Raw genomic sequence first — 18,508 nt, forward strand, 5'->3', positions numbered from 1 at the left:
CTCACCAACTTCAAACATCTGCTATCTGAGCAGCTAACCGATCGCTGCAGCTGTACATAGTCCATCGGTAAATAGCCCACCCAGTTTACCTACCTCATCCCCATACTGTTTTTATTTATTTACTTTTCTGCTCTTTTGCCAACCAGTATCTCTACCTGCACATGACCATCTGATCATTTATCACTCCAGTGTTAATCTGCTAAAATTGTAATTATTCGCCTTCCTCCTCATACCTTTTGCACACAATGTATATAGTCTCCTTTTTTCTTTTTTTCTACTGTGTTATATCTCAACTAGCCTACCTGGTTAAATAAAGGTGAAATAAAAGAAATAAAATAAAACATCTTTCCGACAGATAAGATCTAAACCAGGCCAGAACTTGTCCGTGTAGACCAATTTGGGTTTCCAATCTCTCCAAAAGAATGTGGTGATCGATGGCATCAAAAGCAGCACTAAGGTCTAGGAGCACGAGGACAGATGCAGAGCCTCGGTCTGATGCCATTAAAAGATAATTTACCACCTTCACAAGTGCAGTCTCAGTGCTATGATGGGGTCTAAAACCAGACTGAAACATTTCGTATACATTGTTTGTCTTCAGGAAGGCAGTGAGTTGCTGCGCAACAGCCTTTTCTAAAACTTTTGAGAGGAATGGAAGATTCAATATAGGCCGATAGTTTTTTATAGCTCCTCTACCTCTCTCTTCGCCAGTGGCAAGCGATGGGGCCGCAAACGGATAGGTGCTGCTTCACCAGTATCGATAGAGTGCTGGTTCTCTGGCAGTCTTCGTCTCGTGCTGCAAAGACATCCACAAACTCTGCAAGCAGTGGTTCCAACTTATCCCACTGCTCAGGCTCCAACCTTTCCAAACATCTCTGCCCTAGTTCCCGCACAGTTAGCCGGGTAGCTTCCGAAGGTATGTCTACTGTGCCTCTGGTCACCTGCTGGGGCACAGTCACCCCTTTGGGGGGCTTTACCTGCTCCTTCTCATCTGAGGGAAGGATCTTTGTGTTGCTGTCTGTCTCCAATTCCATCCAAAACACCTGGGGCTCCCATCCACTGCTCCAAAGTCCCATCACAGAGTCTTTCATCTGGAGTTTCCGCGTTTCAGCATTTAACCATGCTCCTATTTGACTGAGGAAATCCAACCCTAGTTATCTTGGATATCTGCTAGGTGACCTAAACTGTGACATGCTTAACACCCTGCCATCCTACAATCTAAGCTTGATGCCCTCAATCTCACACAAATGATCAATGAACCCACCAGGTACAACCCCAAATCCGTAAACATGGGCACCCTCATAGATATCATCCTAACCAACTTGCCCTCCAAATACACCTCTGCTGTTTTCAACCAAGATCTCAGCGATCACTGCTTCATTGCCTGCATCCATAATGGGTCTGCAGTCAAAAGACCATCCCTCATCACTGTCAAACGCTTCCTAATAGAGTGAGCAGGCCTTTCTAATCGACCTGGCCCTGGTATCCTGGAAGGATATTGACCTTATCCCGTCAGTAGAGGATGCCTGGTTATTCTTTAAAAGTGCCTTCCTCACCATCTTAAATAAGCATGCCCCGTTCAAAAAATGTAGAACCAAGAACAGATATAGCCCTTGGTTCTCTCCAGACTTGACTGCCCTTGACCAGCACAAAAACATCCTGTGGCGTTCTGCATTAGCACCGAACAGCCCCCGTGATATGCAACTTTTCAGGGAAGTTAGGAAAAAATATACACAGGCAGTTATGAAAGCTAAGGCTAGCTTTTTCAAGCAGAAATTTGCATCCTGTAGCACAAACTCAAAAAAGTTTTGGGACGCTGTAAAGTCGACGGAGAATAAGAGCACCTCCTCCCAGCTGCCCGCTCCACTGAGGCTAGGAAACACTGTTACCACCGATAAATACACTATAATTGAGAATTTCAATAAGCATTTTCCTATGGCTGGCCATGCTTTTCACCTGGCTACCCCTACCCCGGCCAATAGCCCTGTGTTCCCCACAGCAACTTGCCCAAACCTCCCCCACTTCTCCTTCACCCAAATCCAGATAGCTGATGTTCTTAAATAGATGCAAAATCTGGACCCCAAATCAGCAGGGCTAGACAATCTGGACCCTCGCTTTCTAAAATGATCTGCCGCAATTGTTGCGAACAGCCCCCGTGATATGCAACTTTTCAGGGAAGTTAGGAAAAAATATACACAGGCAGTTAGGAAAGCTAAGGCTAGCTTTTTCAAGCAGAAATTTGCATCCTGTAGCACAAACTCAAAAAAGTTCTGTTCAACTTTTGTATCGTCTGAGATTCCCATAGATTGGAAAGCTGCCGGCTGTCATCCCCCTCTTCAAAGGGGGAGACACTCTAGACCCAAACTGCTACAGACCTATATCTATTCTACTCTGCCTTTCTTTTTTTTTCTTTTTTGTTGTTGAATTTGACCCCTTTTTCTCCCCAATTTCGTGGTATCCAAATGTTTTAGTCGCTACTATCTTGTCTCATCGCTACAACTCCCGTACGGGCTCGGGAGAGACGAAGGTTGAAAGTCATGCGTCCTCCGATACACAACCCAACCAAACCGCACTGCTTCTTAACACAGCTCGCATCCAACCCGGAAGCCAGCTGCACCAATGTGTCGGAGGAAACACCGTGCACCTGGCAACCTTGGTTAGCGCGCACTGCGCCCGGCCCGCCACAGGAGTCGCTGGTGCGCGATGAGACAAGGACATCACTACCGGCCAAGCCCTCCCTAACCCAGACAACGCTAGGCCAATTGTGCGTCGCCCCACGGACCTCCCGGTCGCGGCCGGTTACGACAGAGCCTGGGCGCGAACCCAGAGTCTCTGATGGCACAGCTGGCGCTGCAGTACAGCACCCTTAACCACTGCGCCACCCGGGAGGCCTACCCTGCCTTTCTAAGGTCTTCGAAAGCCAAGTTAACGAACAGATTACCGACAATTTTGAATCCCACCGTACCTTCTCCGTTATGCAATCTGGTTTCAGAGCTGGTCATGGGTGCACCTCAGCCACGCTCAAGGTCATAAACGATATCATATCCGCCATTGTTAAGAGGCATTACTGTGCAGCCGTCTTCATCGACATGGCTAAGGCTTTCGACTCTGTCAATCACAGCATTCTTATTGGCAGACTCAACAGCCTTGTTTTCTCAAATGATTGCCTCACCTGGTTCACCAACTACTTCTCTGATGGAGTTCAGTATGTCAAATCGGAGGGCTTGTTGTCCAGACCTCTGGCATTCTCTATGGGAGTGCCACAGGGTTCAATTCTCAGGCCGACTCTCTTCTCTGTATACATCAATGATGTCGCTCTTGCTGCTGGTGATTCTTTGATCCACCTCTCCGCAGATGACACCATTCTCCATACCTCTGGCCCTTCTTTGGACACGGTGTTAACTAACCTCCAGATGAGCTTCAATGCCATACAACTCTCCTTCCGTGACCTACAACTGCTCTTAAATGCTAGTAAAACAAAATGCATGCTCTTCAACCGATTGCTGCCGGCAACCTGCCCGCCCGTCCAGCATCACAACTCTGGACAGTTCTGACTTAGAATATGTGGACAACTACAAATACCTAGGTGTCTGGTTAGACTGTAAACTCTCCTTCCAGACTCACATTAAACATCTCCAATCCAAAATGAAATCTAGAATCTGCTTCCTTTTTCGCAACAAAGCATCCTTCACTCATGCTGCCAAACATACCCTCGTAAAACTGACCATCCTACCGATCCTCGACTTTGGCGATGTCATTTACAAAATGGCCTCCAACACTCTACTCAACAAATTGGATGCAGTCTACCACAGTGCCATCCGTTTTGTCACCAAAGCCCCATATACTACCCACCATTGAGACCTGTACGCTCTCGTTGGCTGGCCCTTGCATCATACTCGTCGCCAAACCCACTGGCTCCAGGTCATCTGCAAGTCTCTGCTAGGTAAAGCCCCGCCTTATCTCAGCTCACTGGTCACCATAGCAGCACCCACCTGTAGCACGCGCTCCAGCAGGTATATCTCACTGGTCACCCCCAAAGCTAATTCTTCCTTCAGCCGCCTCTCCTTCCAGTTCTCTGCTGCCAATGACTGGAACGAACTGCAAAAATCACTAAAGCTGGAGACTCTTACCTCCCTCACTAGCTTTAAGCACCAGCTGTCAGAGCAGCTCACAGATCACTGCACCTGTACATAGCTCATCTGTAAATAGCCCATCCAATCTACCTCATCCCCATACTGTATTAATTCATAAATTTATCTTGCTCCTTTTCACCCCAGTATCTCTACTTGCACATTCATCTTCTGCACATTCTACCATTCCAGTATTTAATTGCTATATTGTAATTACTTCACCACCATGGCCTATTTATTGCCTTACCTCTCTTATCCTACATCATTTGCACATGCTGTATATAGATTTTTCTACTGTATTATTGATTGTATGTTTGTTTATTCCATGTGTAACTGTGTTGTTGTATGTGTCGAACTGCTCTGCTTTATCTTGGCCAGGTCGCAGTTTCAAATGAGAACTTGTTCTCAACTAGCCTACCTGGTTAAATAAAGGTGAAATTAAAAATTAAAAAACAACATCAACTAGCTAGCTATAATATCAGATAAACATTTTCAGGAAAAGCATAGCTGTTATCTGTACTAACATTATTATTTGAAACCACCACATGCACATCATCTGTATCCGTGTTACATTCCATATGATGTTTTAATTTATTTGTACTGTAATGCTATCTGTCTCAAGTTGTACAAATCATCAGCATGAAGAATTCTGAATTCTGTTGAATTGTCAAGTGGACTGAATATTCATTAAAATAATGTTGGGCTTTTCTTTCAGATCTGCTAAGCACACCTCTGGTAGCCACACAATCACTGCCTCAGAGTGGGTAAGCTCCTTCCTGGCTGGCCCTGTCCAGGGGTGACATTGGTGACCGTGTCTCCCATCCCCCTGTCTCAGTCCCCAGTAATTATTATGCAATGGCTTATGTGCCGGGGGGGCTAGGGTCAACTTGTTTTATCTGGACCCATATTCACAAAGCATCTTAGAGTAGGAGTGCTGATCTAGGATCAGTTTGTACTTAAAGATCATAATGAATCAAATTATATTAACTTGTGGGACCTAACCCTAGATCAGCACTTCTACTCTTCTAGCGCATTTCCATATGCGATTTACCCCAGTGTTTTAACCAAAAGGCTCAGACTTTTCTGTTTCCATCTACGTGGTCCGCCACCCATGTCTCACTGGGCCATGGCTCTTGCGGACCTGCTCTCACTTGGGACCAAAGCCAGGCCACTGGAACTTTTCAGATTTCATTTACATAAAAATGGCTAACACCTTCTTACAAAGCAACTGTTTTGATTATGCAGAGACTGTTGATTCTGCTCTTCACAAGTCCTCACTGTCAGCCCAACTATAACACAAGGGTGTATACACTACACCCTTTTTTAGAAATGAAAACTTCATTATTGAAATGAAACTGGTCCATGAAAATGTGCATATGTTTTTAGAAGTGGGGGGGGATTATTATTATGATAAATGTATTATGATAAACACTCCAAACAGCCTACCCAACCGCTCAGAGGCGGTCCTCATGGTCCTAATATTTTGTGAAGTGTATGACTTAGATAAGGAGAGATTGTGTGAAAAGGTTGGAGAGGCTGGACAGGGTTTAGGTGGTGTAGTGTGGGAAAAAAAAGTGGAGACTAGGGCTCTAGTTTCTTAGAGAAACAGGACACATGAAGATAATTTAATGTACTGTATGAAGGCCGTGACCTTCCACACACTCCAGTACAGTAGGTGGCGGTGTAAACACCTTAAATGTTGGCTGCGATCCGACAACCCAATCCCAAAGAAGAAGGAAGCCGCAGCAGCTAGCTAGCTACCTTGTGCAGGCAATAATGATATGGCCTATTTTACTGGACCAGCTTGGCAACTGGCTATCTCTCTAGCTTGTAGGAGTAACCATTTGTAATGTATAATCAATTTGGTGGTGGAAGAAAATTATATCGATCGAGTAATCTACGATGACAATAGGACTATCGTGGAAACCATGAAAATATCTAGAAGTGTTGGTGCGTCTTCACCTTTGAATGGGATAGGAAAACAAGGTATGTATTGCTAGATGGCGTAATGGACATTCGTTTAAAAAAAAAAAATATATATATATATATATATATATATATATATATATATATGTGTTTTTAGTTAACGTTAGCTAGCTAGCTAACTAGTTACCTGAATTAGTCGAAGGTGTCTCTGTCTAACTAGTTAGCTATTTGTCATGTTTGCACGTAATTCGTTTTAGATTAACTAGCTAGCGAATGTCACGAGCTGGAAAATGTAGCTAGCTAACTAGCTAATTGCATTAAAGTTCGCTAACGTTAGCTAAAAACATATAATTGACTGGTAATGTTACCCGTTGATTTGGAGACATGGTCTCCTAAGTCTTTCATCAAACATAAGGACAATAATAAATACTACTAGTACTTACTGGCTTCCTTGAAAGACATTTTAGGTACCTAAATAACATTTCTTCAAACTGTAAACACACAATTATTCCTATTGTGTGGCATAGTGGCATCACTATCAAGCAAAGTGCAGGGGGATTGTCTTACAAATCCAGGCATAAGGTCATGAAGTGGGCTCACTACTACATTACATGATGGCTGGCAACTCTGAGAATGTGGTTATTTTACTGGAGTGCTCCCTCACTTTAGCGAGCTGGGAGTCTGCAGTTCAGTTTTGTGAGCGATGCACTGTCTGTTGGCCGTTTGGCCTCTCCACTTCTGAGTATAGCTATCTCAGGAGGATGTTCTGGCTAATGGCCACTGTGTTACTGTAGCTGCTGTGGGTTGAGGGACCTCAGCTGAACCATTGTCATGTGGACAGATGGTGACTCCCGGAGGAAGAGGAAGGTGGCAGAGATCTCTCAGGCCCTGAATGTGACGCCGGTGGATGTGGCGGCACTAAGGAGGATGGCCATCAGTGAGGGGGGGCTGCTCACAGACGAGATCCGCTGTAAAGTGTGGCCCCGGCTGCTGAACGTGCCTACCGACACCCTGCCTGAGAAACCAGGTAAGCTGCCTGGGCAGTGGGCACTGTTACTGACAGACCATAGATGCCACTGAGGCTACAAAGGGTACTAGACCACAATTAAGTGCAGGTGCACATATTCACCCTTTTCTCATTGTCTTTTCTCCAGAGGAAATAGAGAGGGAGAATAATAAGGACTATAACCAGGTGCTGTTGGATGTCCAGCGTTCCCTTAAAAGATTCCCTCCTGGTGAGTGACACACATTTCTATTTATTAGGGATCCCCATTAGCCAAGGCAGCAGATACTCTTCCTGGGGTCCAAACACATTAAGGCACTCACATTTGTGTTTTTAATTTAACCTTTATATAACTAGGCAAGTCAGTTAAGAACACATTCTTATTTACAATAACGGCCTACCGGGGAACAGTGGGTTAACTGTCTTGTTCAGGGGCAGAATTATTATTATTAATATATTTTTTTTACCTTGTCAGCTCTGGGATTCAATCCAGCAACTTTTCGGGTTACTGGCCCAACGCTCTAACCACTAGGCTTACCTGCCTCCCCACATAAAACAAAAGATAAAACACTACATCATATAACATTGTTACACCACTACATATCTACAACACAAAATGTATGATACAACAATAGTACAATGTGCATGTGTGTGTAGAGTGCATTTGCTAGCGCCTGTATGTGTGTGTCTGTGTCTTATCAGTTCCCTGCTGTTCCTTAAGGTGTATTTTTATCTTGTTTTTGTTATCAGATTCTACTGCTTGCATCAGTTACCTGATGTGGAATAGAGTTCCATGTAGTCATGGCTCTATGTAGTACTGTCGCCTCCCATAGTCTGTTCTGGACATTGGGATTGTGAAGAGACCTCCTGTGGCATGTCTTGTGGGGTATGCATGCACACCTCAGACCGTGTTCTTAGAATAGCACTAAATCATGTCAGGTTGTGTTTTGTCATTGTCTGTTTTGGCTGTCCCTCTTGAATTTGACTTGTGGGATGCAGATGTACAGGTACGCAACCCTGTCATTTTGTATTTGTGTTCTATGTGTCACTACTTTCTTTATTAAAGCAGCAGCAATCCTAGCGGTTGGAGCATTGGCCCAGTAACCTAAAGGTTGGTAGTTTGAATCCCCTAGCCGACAAGGTGCAAATCTGCCGGTGTGCCCTTGAATATAGCACTTAACCCTAATTACTGCAATGTTGCTGTTGCTAATGACGGAACTTGCCCGAGACACCTCTGAGGGTGTCTCGGGAGTTGGGATATGCAAAAAGCACATGGACAAATATGCACCCACCTAATAATAATAATAATAATAATAATAATAATAATAATAATAATAATAATTTATTATTATTATTATTATTATTATTATTATTATTAAGAAAGTCCAAAAATTGATAAAGAAGAATCTGATTTACTGAGCGCTTTGAAATTCTGCGATGCTTGTTTCTCGGGCATGGCCCGGGAAAGTTTTGCCATTTTTGTAAATTAAAGGCATGATGGTTTTATGGTGAAATCCTGCACGGAGTCTTCACCGTGCGCTGCCACTTTAAGAGCGCAGCAGCAGTCAGGAAGGAGGAAATAAAGATGACTCTTCCGGCTCTGTGTAGGGGCTATCGGTTAGTGCGGCAGTTTGACGGTGTGTGCAACTCTGCAGAAGTATTGTAGTTTCCGCGTGGTTAGTTTATATATTTTAAAGTTTGATCGTCTTTATCGCGCTACCCCTGATGCGTTAGAACCGTTCAAGCCTCTGATCACATGGATTACTAGCAACATTGTTGCAAGCTTTTGTCAAACAACCAACGATTGTGTCAGATGGACGAATGCACGTTCAAGCCTGTATGCAACAGCTAAACTCATCTCTTTCTATTTCCTTCAGTTCTTTACACTGAAATAATTTATCTCTTTGTGCTGCGTTCCCTTTTATTTTCAGTACCTTTGGTGAACTAATAATTAACCTTTTGACTTTTTAGTTAAAGGGAGGTTGCGTGAGTTTGTTTTATTGTTTGAACTGTTGATTTTGTGTGGGACTATTGACATTTGGCCAAGAAGCTTTTTGGACATTATAAGGCCTTCTGTTTTGTCTATGGACACATTCACACACACATTCATACCCCCCTCACTCCTCCACTGGGAGGTAATACAGTATATTGCAAATTCTCTAAGGTGTATGACTGAGTTCCTGTTGACATCAGTGCATAGAGGCCAAGTTATACATTTATTTCTCTAGTTGAGGAAATCAACTGGGCCTTTTGACTTGTGACCTATTTGATTTATTTCACCTTTATTAAACCAGGTAGGCCAGTTGAGAACAAGTTCTCATTTACAACTGCGACCTGGCCAAGATAAAGCAAAGCAGTGCGACACAAACAACACAGAGTTACACATGAGAGAAACAAACGTACAGTCAATAACACAATAGAGGGCCTCCTGGGTGGCACAGCATCGCAGTGCTAGCTGTGGGTTCTGGGTTCAAGCCCAGGCTCTGTCACAGCCGGCCACGACCGGGAGGCCCAGCGTCGTCCGGGTTAGGGGGGGGTTTGGCCGGCAGGGATATCCTTGTCTCATCGCGCACTAGCGACTCCTGTGGTGGGCCGGGCGCAGTGCACGCTGACCAGGTTGCCAGGTGTACTGTGTTTCCTCCGACACATTGTTGCAGCTGGCTTCTGTGCATTGTGTCAAGCAGTGCGGCTAGATTGGGTTGTGTTTCGGAGGACGCATGGCTTTCGACCTTCGCCTCCCCTAGTCCGTACGGGAGTTTCAGTGACGAGACAAGACTGTAACTACTACCAATTGGATACCACGAAATAGGGGAGATAAAAGTAATTACAATTTAGCAGTTTACACTGGATTGATAGATGTGCAAATGAGGATGTGCAAGTAGAAATACTGGTGTGCAAAGAGCAGAAAAACAGTAAGGTTGGTTGGATGGGCTATTTACAGCTGTGTCTGTACACAGCTGCAGCGATCGGTAAGCTGCCCTTTTGCATGTAGGGGGCAGTATTTCGTTTTTGGCAACAAAAAAAACATACCCATTTGAAACTGCCTATTTCTCAGCCCCAGAAACTAGAACATGCATATATATAATTGTCAGATTAGGATAGAAAACACTCTAAAGTTTCCAAAACTGTAAAAATATTGTCTGAGTATAACAGAACTGACATTTCAGGTGAAAACCTGAGGAAAATCCAATCAGGAAGTGCCTCTTATTTTGAAACCTCTCTGTTCCTATGCATGCCTATCCTCCATTTAAAGGGATATCAACCAGATTCCTTTTTCTCTGGCTTCCCTAAGGTGTCAACAGTCTTTAGACATAGTTTCAGGCTTTTATTTTGAAAAATGAGCGTGAAAGATCACATTGCGTAAGTAGATAGGTGAGGGCTCTCAGAGTGAGTTTTGCGCTACAGAGTAAAGCGGCCATTGTTTCTCCCGGTGTTATTGAAAAACCTACACACCCGGTTGATATATTATCAAATATATATTTTAAAAACAACCTGAGGATTGATTATAAAAAAACGTTTGACATGTTTCTGTGGACATTATGGATATTATTTGGAATATATATCTGCGTTGTCGTGACCGCTCTTTCCTGTGGATTTCTGAACATAACGCGACAAACAAACGGAGGTATTTTGGGTATAAAAAGAATCTTTATGGAACAAAAAGAACATTTGTCTCGTGAGTGAAAACATCCGAAGATCATCAAAGGTAAACGATTAATTTGATTGCTTCTCTGATTTTCGTGACCTAGCTACTTAATGCTTAGTGTACATAATGTTATGTTATGCTATCGATAAACCTACACAAACGCTTGGATTGCTTTCGCTGTAAAGCATAATTTCAAAACCTGAGACGACGGGTGGATTAACAAAAGGCTAAATTGTGTTTTGCAATATTGCACTTGTGATTTCATGAATATGAATATTTTTTAGTAATATTATTTGACTGTGGCGTTATGCCATTTAGCGGTTGCTGACGAAAATGATCCCTCACTAATGAAGTTAGTGAGGGAGAAGTCTCCAACTTCAGGAAAGGCGGCCATAGAAGGTGTTGTCTTTGGGAATGACCAGTGAAATATACCTGCTGGAGCGCGTGCTACGGGTGGGTGTTGCTATGGTGACCAGTGAACGGAGCTTTACCTAGCAAAGACTTGTAGACTTGTAGATGACCTGGAGCCAGCGGGTTTGGCGACGAATATGTAGCGAGGACCAGCCAACGAGAGCATACAGGTCGCAGTGGTGGGTAGTATATGGGGCTTTGGTGACAGAACGGATGGCACTGTGATCGACTGCATCCAATTTGCTGAGTAGAGTGTTGGAGGCTATTTTGTAAATGACATCGTCGAGGATTGGTAGGATAGTCAGTTTTATGAGGGTATGTTTGGCAGCATGAGTGAAGGAGGCTTTGTTGCAAAATAGGAAGCCGATTCTAGATTTAATTTTGGATTGGAGATGCTTAATGAGTTTGGAAGGGGAGTTTACAATCTAGCCAGACATCTAGGTATTTATAGTTGTCCACATATTCTAAGTCAGAACCGTCCAGAGTAGTGATGCTAGGCGGGCGGGTGCGGGCAGCGATCGGTTGAAGAGCATGCATTTCGTTTTACTAGCATTTTTAAGAGCAGTTGGAGGCCACAGAAGGAGTGTTGTATCGCGTTGAAGCTCGTCTGGAGGTTTGTTAACAGTGTCCAAAGAAGGACCATGTGTTTACAGAATGGTGTTGGCTGTGTAGAGGTGGATCAAAGAATCACCCGCAGAAAGAGCGACATCGTTGATATATAGAGAGAAGTGTCTTTGACCCCTCTCCCTGTGTAGGCATGCCAGACAAGCAGCGTGAGGGCCTCCAGGAGGAGCTGATTGACATCATCCTGCGGGTGCTGGGAAGGAACACCCAGCTGCACTACTACCAGGGCTACCACGACATCGTGGTCACCTTCCTACTTGTGCTGGACGAACGTCTGGCCACTGCTCTGGTAGAGAAACTCTCTACGCACCACCTCAGGTGGGTCTTTGTCTGTTTTGGTGTTCACACAGGAGCTTGGCTTTAAAATGGGGGTTAAGTAGAAGGGGAATCCATTTTGAAAAGAGAACGTAGCCAGCCTAATCCTGGTTCAATTTGTCACGTTGTGGTCCTCTGCTGTTCCTTTACTGCAGGGACTTTATGGACCCCACCATGGACAACACTAAACACATCCTTAACTATCTGATGCCAATCATCGAGAGGATCAACCCAGAGGTGCATGACTTCATGCAGCAGTAAGCATCTCATCTCTTCTGTTAGTACAATCAGTAATTAGTCAAATAATTAATGAGCACAACTAATGAAGATACAATACCAATAATTGTACTAATGTTCCACTGAATGTGTCTCCAGGGCAGAGGTGGGCACCATCTTTGCCCTTAGCTGGCTCATCACCTGGTTTGGCCACGTCCTATCAGATTTCCGCCACGTTGTGCGGTTGTATGACTTCTTCCTGGCCTGCCATCCTCTGATGCCAATCTACTTTGCTGCTGTGGTGAGTGTCCTCTAAAGTGGAGCCCAACATAACCCTCTCCTTTTTTCCTTTGGTCAGGGGCTAGATCATTCTTAGAGTTCAAATGTGCCTCAAATCAAGTGTTTGCTTATGAAAAACATATTTTTATTTTTGCAGCAGAGCTTAGCTGACCACTTATGCTGTGCTCTTCCCTTTGGACAATAGCTTCTAAATTGCCCCTGAGGAGTTTGATAAAACTGCATTGAATTCAATAGATTCATAGACCAGGGTTTCCCAAACTTCTTGCCCTAGCACTAAACATCTGATTTCAAATAATCAAACCTTGATGAGTTGGTTATTTAAATCCGCTGTGTAGTGGTAGGATAAAAACCAAAACGTACACCGAGGGGGCCCCAATACAGAGTTTGGGAAACCTTGTCATAGGCCATAGACCGCATGCTGTTAACGAGTTGTTGTATTGTGTGTGCACTGTTTGGTCGGTGTCTATTCCAGATTGTGCTGTACCGAGAGGACGAGGTGTTGGACTGTGAGTGTGACATGGCGTCGGTGCACCACCTCCTGTCCCAGATCCCCCAGGACCTGCCCTACGAGACACTCATCAGCCGTGCAGGAGATCTCTTTGTCCAGTTCCCCCCCTCCGAGCTGGCCAGGGAGGCTGCCCAACAGTACAGTCAACAGTAAGATTGTCTACCTACTTTCTCGCTTGTCTCTTTTTGCCACAGTCTCACATGGATCCCCCCTACAGATCCTCTACCTCCTATCTCCTGTCTGTCTTTTGCTCTCTTTCGCACCCTCCCTCTGCTACCTCAACACGCTCGGGTGAGATGGTGTGAACTGTCGCTTTAATAACCTGATACTAAGAGAATTCTGTTCCTTCTCATTAGCCTGTATGACTGTTACTATCATGTACTTATTCCCAGCATATTTAAACAATAACACATGAATTTTAACTTATACATACCCCAAGCTAAGTTACTGTATATTTAGGAAAATACATGTCCGTCCTTCTGAGGTTTGCTCTCCTATACCACTAGTAGTATAGAACTATAGAACTAGTTTGTTGTAGAAGTAACAAGGTTCGCCCCAAACAGCTGTGAATTCCCCTGCGTTGTCCCAACAATAGCTGGCTGGCGTTAATGTTTTCCTTGGTCTCTCAGGACAGCAGCTTCCACCTTTAAAGACTTTGACCTGGTCTCAGAGCAGCAGCGGCCTGACTCAGTCCTGCGAAGGCGGCTGAGGGAGAAGCAGGCGCTGGAAGGAGCAGCTGCAGGGGCCATGGTGGCGATGGCACAACCCACTGTGGCCCGACGCTTCGTACGACTGGCCGTCATGGGGCTCACTGTGGCCCTGGGGGCAGCTGCCCTCACCCTGGTCAACACAGCCCTGGAGTGGGTGCCCAAACTGGACTTGCATCTCTTCCCCTGAGCGAGGGGGGGACTTGGAGGGAACAAATGGGGGCTGACGTACAGACTTAAACAGGGCGGCTATTACAGCAGAAGACGTACACGAGAGGGAAAGAGAATATGGAGTTCTGTTCCCTATTATGAAGGACGAGAATGGAACAGAGACTTGACTGTTAACTTTGTCTTTAATTTATATTTGTAAATAAAATAACTGGATACTGATAAATGTCGTGCACAGAGGGATTAAGCTATTTATGTGATGGCAAGCGGCAACTTTTAAGGCTTTGGGTTACTAGTTGAAGAGCAGTCACTGGGGTCGAAACTGCTGCCAATGAAGAGTGTGTGTGATTGTGTCCGAGATGGCACACTTGTCCCTATGTAGTGTACTGTATAGGGTGCCATTTCAGATGCTGTGTGTGCATGCTATTCGGTTCAAGGGTGAGTTAAATGACCCTCTGAGCCTCACATGGGCCATGTTGGCACAAGGACAGAGTTCTCGCAAGCCCCCCCCTGGCCTGGTCTCTCCCCCCCCGGCAGATCAAGTCAAATTGCCTGCCCTAAAAACACGTCGTTCTTTTCATTACTGTACCAAGACCAAATACACAACTCCCATCTTTGTATGTTTAGCACTTAATTGTATCATTTTCTAAAGCATTAAGTTATAGGAACTATAATTTTTGCACAAACACACCACCCATATTTATCATGGATGACAATTTGCATAAGTTATGCCTAAAATAAATGAGTAATAGGTTAGCTTTGTGATCTCGGACAAAGCACCGATGGCACTGCCAGATATCCCATAAGCCCTGACTGGATCCCATGCTTTTATTGCACAATAATTAAATCCTATTTAGTTAGTTCCACATGTCTTCACATTTCAGCAGAACTCATTATACTCACCAAATGGCTTGGTTGAAGAAAGGACAAGGTTTTTGCACATTTCATTTTTAGCAATGTCACTTGAGCTTGTTGACAGAGTTAAAAAAAAAAATGTGATTCATTGGACCTGCTCATTTGTTCAACAGAAATACATGTGTATAATCATGCGTAGTCGACTTGATTGCGACACAGATACTCAGCAGTGCCTATTTTGGATATCAAACAATACAGCTCCATCAGTCTTATTTGCAATAGGTGGATTTTGTTGCACAGAAATAGCCTCATTCTGTATCATTGCACTAAATGTTTTTTTCTGCCTTTTATGTTGATTTCTGTTATATTTGTCATGAGAACAATTAAAACATTTACAAGATCAAAGCAAATAAACTACCTAGGTTGAGTGGACAATTGTATCTGTTTAGTTCCCTATTTGCTTATACAGTATTTCTTTAGGGTCAATGCAGTCTATTTATGGTTTATACAGTCTCTGCTTACACTAAGGGCTAAAAATGAATCTTCCAAGCAGTAAAAGTAGAACATCTATTTTTTGGATCATTCATCAAGAAAAGTTTTTAATTCCCAAAGTAAATAATGCTTTACATTCGTCAAACATTTTATTGTAGACATTGTACTCTGCAATGATATTAACCTTTTAAAAAAGTACCTCAACACACGACTTGCAGTGTTAAAAATAAGAAATTGTCTACGCTGAACAGATTGGCTGTAGTCATCAATGACAAAAATGTATGGCTTCTGCTTGGAGTGTTCAAACAAACACTTCCAAGATCAGGCTGGAGGAATGGTCAAACCATACTACAGAAGAAATTTGATTGTTCATTACCACCATTTGATAACAACTTATAAAATCTAACAGAACAAATTCATGTTAAATACTCCATTAGAGTTGTACATGCTCCGTCAAAAGTCAAATTAATCTGCTTGACTTGTTGCTGTGTATAGTTATCCCCGTTATATGTATCTTTTACATTGTCTAGTATTGATGAATTAAGGTCATGACTAGCACTTTATGGAGACCCGTCTCAGTTTACTACTTAAGTTAAACAATTAGCCAACATGACATTTATTTTCTACATCAAAGACAATAGTCTATATTCTTCCAGGGTCGGAGACTTGCCATTCAACAAAAACATAAAGAAAACAAGCTTCTTGAATTTATATCACAACCCTGTTTTGTTCAAATGGAGTGTCCCCTGTCAGATAAAGGTGGTGATATGACAATTTACAAATTATTTTGCATGTACAGTGCAAAATAATATCAATCTCCCAAATAGGTAATACAATTAGTGATATAGCAATGTCCTTTGAACTCTCAATTAAACACCAGGATAATGTTATTCCGTTATGTTATTCTCATATCGGGAATCATCAGACACTCAATGGTGTTCAAAGTTCCAACATAAAATGAATATAAAGTTCCTTTGGAAGTAAGACCAGCCAGTGTCTTCACAAAGAACTGAACAGAATCCTAACAAGTTATGTGCACAACTTTACACAAATCATCCCTTGACATCAGTGCATGAGTTTTTCAAAATCCAGGTTAGGTGGGAACCCTTACTGAGCAGGGCCAAATGGGCATGTAGCGCACAGGCCCTGGGTTAACACGGGAACAGCACTCCCACAGGATTCCTGTAGGAACTATAGAGTCCCTGTTTTTGAAAGAAAAGCACATTTTTTTTGTCCATTAAAATAACATAAAATTGATCAGAAATACCGTGTAGACACGGTTAATGTTGTAAATGACTAAAACATGGCAAAATGTGTAGAATTGTAGGAAATGTGCTGTTTTCCTGCCCTGGATGTTGGTGACCCGGGGTCCCAGATGTGGCAGTCCGGCCCTGTAATTGAGGACTGAAAATGAGTCATCCTTGCCAGGTTTGTACCATAGAGAATGATAGAGGACTCTTCTTTGTCTCTGTCCCATTATGGTGACTGTGCGCACACGAGCAGTGCCAATGAGGCCAACTCCATTTTGAAGTGGTCCATTTTCTTATTCTACTACTTCTATGAGTTGGTAAACAAAGTAAAAGGGTCCACACTGCCACCTGGAGTGTGTTGTCTGAACAGGTATAAAGCCAAGGTTGGCGATTTACTGCCACCTGCAGTTATGGAATGTTTGCTCACAAGCATAATTCATTGGCTGATTCCTCCTGATGACCTGGATGGAATTATGTAATCCTTCCTTAACCCATAAGAAGTCCCACCCAGTTGACTACTTCAAAATGATGAAAGTCCTCAATGGCGCAGCTCATGCTAAAACAGGCTTTTGGGCACTCGGGTCCTCTATGATTCTTTATGCTGTGTCCCCATATGGACTACCCACCCAGCACTACGTTGAGATGGAGTGGGGCCCCTCAGTGGCAGTTCTGGCATTTAGGTTGGCAACGCACCCCATTGACTCAACATACACAGCTTCCTGAGTTGTCCCTGAGTTGTAGCTCGTAAAAAATTGGTTGCAACACTCACTACCGAGTTCCGAACTACCTCTGGAAGCATGTCAGCACAATAACTGTTTGTCGTGATCTTCATGAAATGGGTTTCCATGTAGCAGCAGCACACAAGCCTAAGATCATCATTCACAATGCCAAGTGTCAGCTGGAGTGGTGTAAAGCTCGCTGCCATTGAACTCTGGAGCAGTGGAAACGTGTTCTCTGGAGTGATGAATCACGCTTCCCCATCTGGCAGTGCAACGGACAAATCTGGGTTTGGTGGATGCCAGGAGAACGCAACCTGCCTGAGTGCATAGTGCCAACTGTAAAGTTCAGTGGAGGAGGAATAATGGTCTGGGGCTGTTTTTCATGGTTCAGGCTAGCCCCCTTAGTTCCAGTTATTGGAAATCCTATCTTATCTTAGCCCTACAGCATACATGACATTCTAGACGATTCTAAGCTTCCAACTTTGCAGGAACAGTTTGGGGAAGGACATTTCCTGTTTCAGCATGACAATGCCCCCGTGCACAAAGCAAGGTCCATACAGAAATGGTTTGTCGAGTTCGATGTGAAAGAACTTGACTGGCCTGCACAGAGCCCTGACCTCAACTCCATCGAACATATTTGGGATGAATTGGAACGCCGACTGCGAGCCAGGCCAAATTGCCCAACACCAGTGCTCGACCTCACTAATGATCTTGTTTCCGCAGCAATCTAGCGGAAAGACTTCCCAGAAGAGTTGAGGCTGTTAGCGCAGCAAAGGGGGGACCAACTCCATATTAATGCCCATGATTTTGGAATGAGATGTTTGACGAGCAGGTGTCCACATACTTTTGGTAATGTAGTGTATTTTAGGTTATCACTGGGAAGTGTTTACCTACTTAGATGTAAAATGAGAAATCAGATGGATTCTATCTGATCTAAGATATCTGAATGCCTTAATAAAGAGTATAGCAGTCAAACTGGGCATGGTAAGTTTATCTTAGCTCAAATTTGGTGACCATAGTGATATGTTTGAAATGGAGCCATAGGGTAGGTCTAAGAAGAATAGTCTAGCATGGTGAGGTATTAGAGTGGGGAGGCAGAGTAGCTGTAACTGTAAGAGTACCTTTTGGAGTAAGTGTATTTATAAGAGTAACTGTAACTGAAGAGTAATTGTCTTATGTTTGGAGTAGCTGTAAATGTCAGAATAACTGTAACTGAAGAGTAATTGTTTTATCTTCAGAGT

General features: G+C 43.6%; 1 protein-coding gene across 2 annotated transcripts; it reads left to right on the forward strand.

Annotated features, from left to right (window-relative positions):
* The first annotated feature begins 5,847 nt into the window (after positions 1–5,847).
* Positions 5,848–15,238, forward strand: LOC139413640 (TBC1 domain family member 20-like). Of its 2 annotated transcripts, none has more exons than XM_071161261.1 (8): positions 5,848–6,113; positions 6,895–7,080; positions 7,208–7,288; positions 11,869–12,055; positions 12,208–12,309; positions 12,428–12,569; positions 13,041–13,225; positions 13,706–15,238. In XM_071161261.1, exons 1-8 carry the CDS (start codon positions 6,056–6,058, stop codon positions 13,971–13,973), a joined length of 1,209 nt encoding a protein of 402 aa, XP_071017362.1. In that variant the 5' UTR covers positions 5,848–6,055; the 3' UTR covers positions 13,974–15,238. The 2 variants fall into 2 exon arrangements, with proteins under 2 accessions (XP_071017362.1, XP_071017363.1); XM_071161262.1 differs by having other exon boundaries at positions 5,879–6,113; positions 6,848–7,080.
* Positions 15,239–18,508: the final 3,270 nt, after the last annotated feature.

Source organism: Oncorhynchus clarkii, chromosome 7 (assembly GCF_045791955.1).
Source record: "Oncorhynchus clarkii lewisi isolate Uvic-CL-2024 chromosome 7, UVic_Ocla_1.0, whole genome shotgun sequence".
Classification (NCBI taxonomy): domain Eukaryota; kingdom Metazoa; phylum Chordata; class Actinopteri; order Salmoniformes; family Salmonidae; genus Oncorhynchus; species Oncorhynchus clarkii.

Excerpts from the sequence above, each read along its gene's own strand:
- LOC139413640 (XM_071161261.1), top strand. The coding sequence starts at position 6,056 with ATGAAAATATCTAGAAGTGTTGGTGCGTCTTCACCTTTGAATGGGATA. Across the intron at positions 6,114-6,894 it reads GAATGGGATAGGAAAACAAG|ATGGTGACTCCCGGAGGAAG; the intron begins GTATGTATTGCT and ends TCATGTGGACAG. Across the intron at positions 13,226-13,705 it reads GCCCAACAGTACAGTCAACA|GACAGCAGCTTCCACCTTTA; the intron begins GTAAGATTGTCT and ends TTGGTCTCTCAG.